Below are 9,395 nucleotides of genomic sequence, written 5' to 3'. Positions count from 1 at the left end.
AACAAACACAGAAACATGACACTCTAGGCAAAGAATATAAAATGCTGTGTGTGTTTGGTAATGGTAAGGTATTGCTTTAACTAGGTTGGATGGGGACAGCCTTTAGGAGGAAGAGGTGGAGACCAAAGTGAAATTTTCCCAAATGTGCGAGCTCCAACACAATTTACTTTTCTGTATGGAAAACGGCAGGTATCAGCAACTGCAGTGAAAGCCATATAATGAGAAAGGAGACAGAGGTACGAGCAGATGTCAGGATGGTTAGGCTAGGGTGCTGGACTCCCATGCAGTCGACTGTGGTTCGAGTCTCAGACCTGGCGGCTTGCTTTCTCACTTTGCCTCCGTGCCCTGTAGCAAATTAAAAAATAACAGTAAATTAAAAATTAAATAACTCCTTCAAAGAACAAAAGAGGCAGGATGAAGGGTAAATCTGATGTGGTTGGGTCCATCTGGAGGAACAGGACAGGAGTGGCCGGCCCCCACCATCACTGGCACAGGTAGATGGCTGAACTGTGGCGAATAAGTGAAAGTGAAAGCAGAGCGCGAAGCGTCGAAGGAAACGAACTGCAATTCCAGCTTCTCCTTCGCTAGGACCTTCCCGCCCTCCTGCCCAGGCTACAACGCTCCCTCCGCTGCAGAGCACCCGGCGGCTCCGCCGCCACGCCCCCACGCTCCCGCGCCCACGTGGGCGACAGGCTCTCGCCCCGCCCCCAGGACTTCCGCGTCTCGGCCGCCCCGCCCCCGGGAGGCTCTGCGCACGCGCGGGGGCCATATTCGGCGGATGCTGGGGCCGCTCTGCTGGTTTCTCTTCCGTGCAGTAAAGCGCTCCGTGTGGCTCACGTCTCTTCAGTGTCTCCCCTCCGGTGAGCCTTTGCCCCCTGGGGGCCTGCGGAAGCCTGACCGCTCTGCCGGTGGGCGGGGGTCGCGAGGGTGGGGACAGCCGGCCCCGGCCTGCAGCCGCCGCCGAGGAGCCTCGGCACGATGACTCTGCACCCGCCTCCTCGGTGACGGACCGGCTGCGGGGACTGGCCCTTGCCGGCCGCCGTCGGGCTTCCCCGCGCCCAGCCGGGACGCCGGGCCGGGCAGGGGGCAGGTGGGCTGCACCGAGGAGTTAGGGCCACTGGAGTCCGCCGGACGCTTGAAGTTCGCGGGGCTCGAAGTGCCGGTAGCTGAGTCGTGCCGAGCGCGGCGTCCGACGTGGAGTTCCGAACCTGAAACCCCCGCACGTGTCCCGTCTCCGTGCCCGCCCGGCTTCTCTGCTCAGGGCCTTTTTTTCCCCGTTGCCACCGTCTCGTACCTGTTTTGCTGCCTGCTGTCAGCCTCTCACCCGCCTGAGCGATCTCTGAAATGCCAACAGTCCGGGTGAACTCCGGGCTCAGTCGTTCGGTGCAGCCCCACTGACTAAGGTCTCTTCGCGACCTGATCCCTGCTCGCCTTCCCAGTATTCCAGTATTTGGGAGTGTGGTCTCTGGACTCTGAGGTTTGGCTTCTCTACCAAATCACGCAGAGACCCCAGTGATGTCTTTCGCAGAAATGAGAATGAGGCCCAGGATTACCACCCCTACACCTGTGTCAGGAGAGACCCTAAGTCTCTAAATAAACTTGGCATTCAGCGTTTTCGGTGATTCTCGCGCTCACTTAGCTCTCTGGCTTCTATACACTCTTTTTTAGATTTCAGTAATTTGTCTCTTGCCCATGGAGCAGTCCTGCTTCAGTAACCTTTGCTCCTGCACCGCCTAGAATTCCTGGCCCTCTTTCTTCCACTATTCTTCCTCTTTGACCTGAGGATTCTCAACCCTATTTCTGCCTCCCCCATCTCTAACTTACTTTTACTTTCTGTATCAGTGTCTCAAAAAATCCTTTTTGGATTATCTCCGACCTTCTTTCCAACCCACTCTCAGCACCTCTTCCATGTTATAATCTGGGCCTGCCTCTGTCACCGGACCGGCAGAATATAAGCCATTCTGGACAAGGAACACCCATCTTGGTGTTCCAGCATCTAGCACGGTGCCTGGAACTTGGTGGATAGGCAATAAGTGTTAACTTAATAACGAGTGAGTATGTAAAGGCAGGAAACGCTTTTAAATTGTGAATTTTATTTTAATCATTATCTTATTTTCTTTTTTCAGCAATTATATAAAATTCAGCAGACATGGTGAGTTAAAACGCATGCAAATAAACTGTCGCCTAATAAATAGTCTTGCTTGTACTCATCTTACAGACTGGGATGAAAAAATCAAAGTGGAAGGGATAAAGAGATGGGATGGTGCCCTCTTCCTTGTCATTGTCCTCCCACACACTGAACTTTGCGTACCTGGAAATTGTTTTTAAGAGGTTTTTATTTTAGGGAGTGTGTAGTTGCCCGAGAGAGAGAGAGACAGTAAGAGGGAAAGTGAGGAACCACCTGCATCCCCCACCAGGGAGGATAGCCACACCGCAATCCATTCTCCTCTTTTCTCTTCCTGGGATCTTGGACTCTGTCTGCTGTGAGTTTAAAGCCATCGTGTCCAGGACTGGAATCACAGTCAGCCATGTGGGAGTCTAACAACATGCCATCTGCTGGTCCCATGTGCCTGGAAATGTTTTCAGAGATGATTTGTGGGTTTACAGGGATTGGCTTACATTCTGTGAAGAATCATTTTTATGTTTTTTTTTTTTTCCTTGCAGTCTCGAAGATATGACTCCAGGACCACTATATTTTCTCCAGAAGGTAAAATAGAAATGATATAATCTGACTCAAGTAAGAAAATTGTGGAGGGACCAGCAGTTGGCATAATGGCTATGTTGCTGGACTCCTATGTAGTTGACCGTGGTTCAAGTCCCAAACCTGGTAGCTTAAACTCACGCCAGGCAGGTTTGTGTGTGCTCCCAAGATCCCGAGAGGAGAATGGAGGAGAAGGGATTGCGGCGTGACCATCCCCCCTGGGGGGTGATTTCTCGCTTTTTGTCTCTCTGTCTCTCTCTTTCTGGTGAGCACACACGCCCTATAGCAAAAACCTCTCCAAAAAAAAAAAAAACAGAAAGAAAGAAAATTGTTGAAAGTGTTAGATATTTAGGGCAGACCATCTATAAACTTTTTAAAAATTTATTTTACTTTATTTATTTTCTAATTTGACCAAAGGGTGACAGTGAGAGAGAGAGGGAAAGTGAGAAAGCCACCAGGTCCGGAACTTGAACCGTGGTTAGCCATGTGGGCATCCAGTGTCCTTAACCACTACACCACCTGCCGGCCCCATCTACAGACTTTGAATGTGTTTGCTAAGTTCATCCTTTTTGTAGTTTGGAGTCATCGTAGCCACCAGGTTACTTACGTCATGCATCTTAGATGAGTACAAGGGGACTGGCCTGTACCCATTGGTGTGGCTGCGGGCGGGAGTCTTGATGGCTCACTACTTGTGTTTTGTAGGTCGCTTGTACCAAGTCGAATATGCCATGGAAGCCATTGGACACGCAGGCACCTGTTTGGGAATTTTAGCAAACGACGGGGTTTTGCTTGCAGCTGAGAGACGCAACATCCACAAGCTTCTTGATGAAGTCTTTTTCTCTGAAAAGATTTATAAACTCAACGAGTAAGTGAGATCTAGGGGGGAGAGTGTGAACACACTGCACTCTCTTAACACAAGTGGGGTCTGCATAGCCTGGGAAAGTTCTTCCTGGTGATGTGGAACTGAACAGTGTATTGTTTTCAGTTGTAAAAAATATGCTTTTGACTAATTTGCTTCAAACCTCCTTGAGGCCCGGTACCGGGTGTTGTTCCATTTAAGCACAGGACCAGGTGCCTGGTGGAGAAACAGCATTGTGCAATTAGAAAAGTACAGACTTAGTAGTCACTCGGATTTGGGTTTAAATTCGGGCTCTGCACAATAAAGTAACTTCTTTGGGCTTCAGAACCTCCTAGAGTAGCTGTGACCGTTTAATGAAATACAGTGAAAGGAATGAAATAATCTCAAAATGTGTCTGCCTAACAGGCCCTCCAAGGATTGTGTACAGTAGCTACTCCGCAATTTTGTTAAGTTATATTGAGTCCAACCGGAGAATAGGCCTCCTGGAGGTCTGGACACAGGTTAGCCGTGCCCTGTGCACCGTGGGGGTTGTTACCTATGGATGTGCAGAACCTTGCACCTACCAGAGGGCTGGCCGTGCTAGTGGGAGACCCTTCAGCATGAATGCTGGTTATCAGTGCGTTTGGATACCTGTGTCCGAGGGCATGTCATCCTTCACAAGAGCCACTGTGGGCCCACTCAGCTGCTGATGGGCTTGGCAGAGCATGATGGCAGTGCACGTCTAGGCTGTAGGAGAGCCAGGACTGCCCTCAGGAGAAAGAAGTGAAAGAGAATGTACCCCTAGTAGCAGCCGCCCTACTAGGGCACAGGTTCCTGTAATTCGGGCCCCCACCCTCACCCCATCGAGCCAGCCAGGCCTTGGGAGGTGACAGTGCAGCCCGGGAGCATGGGGAGGTCTGTCTTTACGTCTAGCAAGACCTTCTCATCCCGTTGCTGAATCTTGGGTTTACTTGAGCATCTTAGTGTTGGTTCTCTTGCCCTGTTCACACGGCGGTGATGGTGGAGACATCTATGGAAGAACCTGAGGGTACACTCATTTCTCCTTCGTGTTGAATGATGCAGAGTAAGGTGCTTTGTTTCTGAAGGGTAGCAGTTGTGAAATAAGTATGAATTCCTAATAAAACGTGCTGCTTTTTAATATTGAGAAGCATCTTCCCTGCTTACAGGGACATGGCTTGCAGCGTGGCAGGTATCACCTCCGATGCCAACGTCCTGACTAACGAACTGAGGCTCATTGCTCAAAGGTATGGTCGTCGACAGAACTGGGGGTACAGACATTAGTTCACATGTGTCTGAGGAGTGCTCACTATTGCAAGGATTAGTCATTACATACCTGTTCATCAAAAGGTACAATTTTTTTTTTGAGAGGTTTTTGCTATAGGGCATGTGTGCTTGCTAGAGAGACAGAGATCGACAGACAGCGAGAAATCCCCTCCTGGGGGGATGGCCATGCCACAGTCCCTTCTCCTCCATTCTCTTGGGATCTTGGGCGCACATGCACACGTGCCCAACGTGAATTTAAGCTACCATGTCCGAGACTTGAACTGTGGTGGACTACATGGGAGTCCACCAACATAGCCATTATGCCAACTGCTGGTCTTGAAAGGTACAATTTTTGAACCAAACTCATATGTAAATGGTCACTCACTGTAAGGGCATTAGGATACTCGCATGTTTCCTTCCTTACTTCCTCTTCAAATTACAAGTGACTTGTAAAATATTTTTCTTTTTTTTTTTTAAAGAATGGTTTTATTTAACTTAATTTATTTACTTATTTTAATTTGACCACAGAGGGACAGAGAAAAAGAGAGAGAAAGTGAGAAAGCAAGCCGCCAGGTCCAGGACTTAAACTGCAGTCGGCTATGTGGGAGTCCAACGCCCTTAACCACCACGCCACCTGCCAGCCCCGACTTTTTAAATGTTTAAGAGTATTTTTGCCAGAGGGTACGCATACTCATTAGAAGGGAGAGGAGAATACACCTCACAGTGGGGCATGGTCCCTCCGTAATCCCTTCTCCATCTCCATCCCATCTGGATTTTGAGCACACATGCCCATGTGCCTAGTGTGTTTTTCAAACTGCCAGGTCCAGGACTTGAACCACAGGGTCCGCCAGTCATTTGGTATCTGATTTCATTAACCACCAGGCCATGGGCCAGCCCACAAGTGGCTACTGCATTGTCCCCGTGGCTTAGCTGTCTTTTCAGAGGCTCTCCCTGGGGTGCAGGAGACTGCTGACGTGCCCCCCTCTTTCCCCTAGGTACCTACTGCAGTACCAGGAGCCCATCCCTTGTGAGCAGTTGGTTACGGCGCTGTGCGATATCAAGCAGGCCTACACGCAGTTCGGAGGTACTGACGTGCTTGGGAGTTTTCTCCTAAAATGTGAAAACATCTTACGAGCAGTAGCCTTGTGGAGACAGTAAGAAACGACTTTTCATACATTCCCACTGCATACAAACCTGCTCCTCTCACGTAGATGATCATACGTGTTATGAATAGGGTATGGAAGGGCCAAAGACATTTCCAGACCTGAAAACAAACCGCTCTTTTCAGAATCACGACATGCAGCACGGGCCCTCTGTGTCTTTATTCTCTCTCCTGGCCGCTTCCAAATCCTAGAAACCAAAATGGAACGTGTGCCAGAGCTTATCTGTGGTGGCCAGAGCGGAAAGCAGTTTAGAAATGCTTCACTTCACGGAAGAGGGCTTAGCGGTGTGCCCAGCACCCACGTCACCATGGCAATACCAAACTCACATTGTTGATCTGTTTGGCTTTTTCTCTTTCTCTTTGTCAAAGGAAAACGTCCCTTCGGTGTTTCTTTGCTGTACATCGGCTGGGACAAGCACTATGGCTTTCAGCTCTATCAGAGTGACCCTAGCGGCAATTATGGGGGCTGGAAAGCCACGTGCATTGGAAATAACAGCGCCGTGAGTATTTTTGCGATGCCGTGAGATCGAGTGACAGGTCGATTTTGTAGTCATTTTGAAGTGGTGGATGTAAATAATATCTTAAAGTAGCTACAGCAACCTACTGTGATATGAAAATATCTGATTTCTTTTGGTGACGAAGTCACAGATACTGCTCATACTCTGGGGCTTGTTGCCTACGTTTGTAACTAAATGTTAAATTTCAGTTGTGACAAGAAAGAATATTTTTTTATTTTTACAACCTAGTTTACAGTCCCACTGAATTTCACGATGGATCCCCTTGGGAGACCGAGGACCCCGGGTTTAAAATTCCCATCGTAGAACACCAGCACTGCCTGTTCTCACCCCACCCTGTGTCCACCCACTCTGCCAAAAAGATGCTTTATACCGATTGTAGAGCTGATAATTCAAGCATTTTTCTAGACTATTCCATATTCCTAAAAAATGCAGAAGCTTCAAGGAAATCCTCTGTGCCGACTCCTCTTCATGTCTTGCAGGCAGCCGTGTCAATGTTGAAACAAGATTACAAAGAAGGAGAAATGACTTTGAAATCAGCACTGGCACTAGCTATCAAAGTACTAAATAAGACCATGGATGTGAGCAAACTGTCTGCTGAAAAAGGTGATTGCTTGTGCTCTCCTCCAGTTTGTTCGCCGGAGAGAAGGGGATTAACTGAGCAGCTACCACGTTAGGCCTTTCACACGTCACCCTAGTGCACTGCAGCAGCAAGCAGTCCCCCGGGTTCGGTGGCCTTATGCCTCTTTGCTAAATGAGACACTAGGGCTTAGTGAGGTCGGGTGACCGGGCTGAGGCCAGCACTGGTAAGGTGTGAGCACGGTCCCGTGCTTCGTTCCGAGGTACAGACGGGAGCCTGACTGTTCTCAGGACTCAGCTGCACGATCCTGTCTCTGGCTCCTATGGGTTGGCAGTTCATCTTCTCAAGCCTTTTTGCCAGTGGAATCTGTCTCGTGTGTGGGTATGATGGAGTACGTGGATATAGTGCATCGTACGTAAATGCGGTGTTTATCCGGCTTGTGACCTGAGCCGTGGTACCCTCTCCTGTTCTGAGTCAGCTCAGCCCTTCCATCCACATTCGTTCAACCTAAGCTGTATGACCATATAATCAATCTTTCTACGCACTGTCTTTCCCAAATTGGGGTCCGTGGATGTATTGATTTAGTTTAGGCTAACTTAGCTCCTCCTGTTTGTTAGAGAATGCTATTTACTTACAGATTGCCCCGGGTTGTCCACATCTACCTAATTTCAAGGAGACACTTCTCAGTTTCCTCTACATAAAAAATTCCTTACCCTTTAGGTATCTGCCAGCTTTTCTTGTCCGTAGCCGTGAAAAACACTTGTCATGCTTTCATTTTGAGAGAGGTTTGAAAAGTCCATAAAAAGTAAATATTGGGACCAGCAGGTGGTGTGGTGGTTAAGGCGGTGGACACTCGCACTGAGTGGGGCTGACCATAGTTCAAGTCCCAGACCTAGTGGCTTGCTTTTCACTTTCCCTCTCTCTCTCTCTCTCTCTCTCTCTCTGGTCAAATTCAAATAACTGAATAAATAAAATTAAATAATTTTTTTAAAAAGTAAATGTTACTGGGGCTGGCAGGTGGCGAGGTGGTTGAGGAGCTGGACTCCCCTTTGTCTGACTGTGGTTTAAGTTCTGGACTTAGCGGCCCCAGAATCTCAACAGATAAGTGTTGAGGCCAGAGGTGGGATGGTGGTTAATGTGCACTGGACTCCCACATGGTCGATGCACTTCAGGTCAGACCTGGCGGCTTGCTTTCTCACTCCCCCCCATTTTTAGTTTCTCTCTGGTCAAGTTGAGGAGTAATAATCAATGAATAAAAATAAAAAAGTCTTAAATATATTTTTAAAAAATGTAAACATTATTACTTTTCAAAAATTCTGGCTGAGCCATTAGCGGTTCCAAGAGGAAACTGTGGCTCCTGCTGCTCAGCACGACTAGTGGCTGGCTGATGGAGCCCTTGGCTGATGGAGCCCTTGGCTGATGGTACTTTCTCCAAAACAGGGTCAGAATAGGTGCTAACAAAGTTGGGCTGGGTGAAAAGGGAGAGGAAATCAAGGGTTTTGTTCCCACAACCACGGCCCGTGTCAAGCATGCAGCCTGGGAGCGTGGTCGGCTGCGGCTCCCCGATGTACGAGGAGAGAAGTCAGAGTCCCTGTCCATCTGTCGTGGTACGAATGTGTGTGTTTGCTTTCAGTGGAGATCGCCACGCTGACCCGAGAGAACGGAAAGACGGTGATCAGAGTTCTCAGACAGAAGGAGGTGGAGCAGTTGATCAAAAACCACGAGGAAGAAGAAGCCAAAGCTGAACGCGAGAAGAAAGAAAAAGAACAGAAAGAAAAGGATAAATAGGAGACAAAGTCGGGGCTTTTCTAACTCCTTTGGGGCGCCATTTCTGTGTAAAAGCGTCCTACTCCTCCACACTGGGCAGGATTTGCCCGTTTTCTAGCGTGCAGTGGAGAAATAGGACACACATGCTGAACTGGGTCCCTGTCCTTCCTGTCCATCCGAGTACTTCACTGTGAGGATGACGGTAACCGTCATGGACCTCTTCATCGCCCCCACACAGACCCCTTTTGGTTTTTTTGGAATAAAACTTGGAAAGAATGGAAATGGTGAAGGAAAAATAACTTCTGTAGCAGTAATTGTTAAAAGATAGCGGGATCGGGGCCAGCCGGCGGTGCGGAGGATAAGGCAGCAGGATCCCACGTGCCCAGTTGGGTGCATGTGCGTGGGAGCCCCAAATCCCAAGAGAGTGGAGAAGGGATCATGGGATGGCAAACCCCTCCCCGCCTGCTGGGGGTGATTTCTCTGGCTCTCCCTCCTCCTGGCTAGTGCACTCACCCTAAAACAAAGGGGGAGAAGAGGACTCATCAGAT

At 49.0% G+C, this 9,395-nt stretch overlaps 1 protein-coding gene across 3 annotated transcripts; it reads left to right on the top strand.

Annotated features, from left to right (window-relative positions):
• Nucleotides 1–737: 737 nt before the first annotated feature.
• PSMA4 (proteasome 20S subunit alpha 4) lies at nucleotides 738–9,129 on the top strand. 3 transcript variants are annotated; one of them, XM_006142606.3, is made up of 9 exons: nucleotides 738–860; nucleotides 2,127–2,152; nucleotides 2,665–2,707; nucleotides 3,404–3,566; nucleotides 4,727–4,804; nucleotides 5,819–5,907; nucleotides 6,355–6,485; nucleotides 6,983–7,106; nucleotides 8,714–9,129. In XM_006142606.3, the coding sequence occupies exons 2-9, from the start codon at nucleotides 2,150–2,152 to the stop codon at nucleotides 8,866–8,868; spliced, it is 786 nt and encodes a 261-aa protein (XP_006142668.1). In that variant the 5' UTR covers nucleotides 738–860; nucleotides 2,127–2,149; the 3' UTR covers nucleotides 8,869–9,129. The 3 variants fall into 3 exon arrangements, with proteins under 3 accessions (XP_006142668.1, XP_006142669.1, XP_006142671.1); XM_006142607.3 differs by lacking the exon at nucleotides 738–860 and adding an exon at nucleotides 1,079–1,403; XM_006142609.3 differs by lacking the exon at nucleotides 738–860 and adding an exon at nucleotides 1,459–1,477.
• Nucleotides 9,130–9,395: the final 266 nt, after the last annotated feature.

The sequence above is a fragment of the Tupaia chinensis genome, unplaced genomic scaffold (assembly GCF_000334495.1).
Source record: "Tupaia chinensis unplaced genomic scaffold, TupChi_1.0 Scaffold000078_1, whole genome shotgun sequence".
NCBI classification, from domain to species: Eukaryota; Metazoa; Chordata; class Mammalia; order Scandentia; family Tupaiidae; genus Tupaia; species Tupaia belangeri.
The sequence above is the reverse complement of the archived record's forward strand: the minus strand, read 5'-3'. Positions and strand labels throughout refer to the sequence as shown.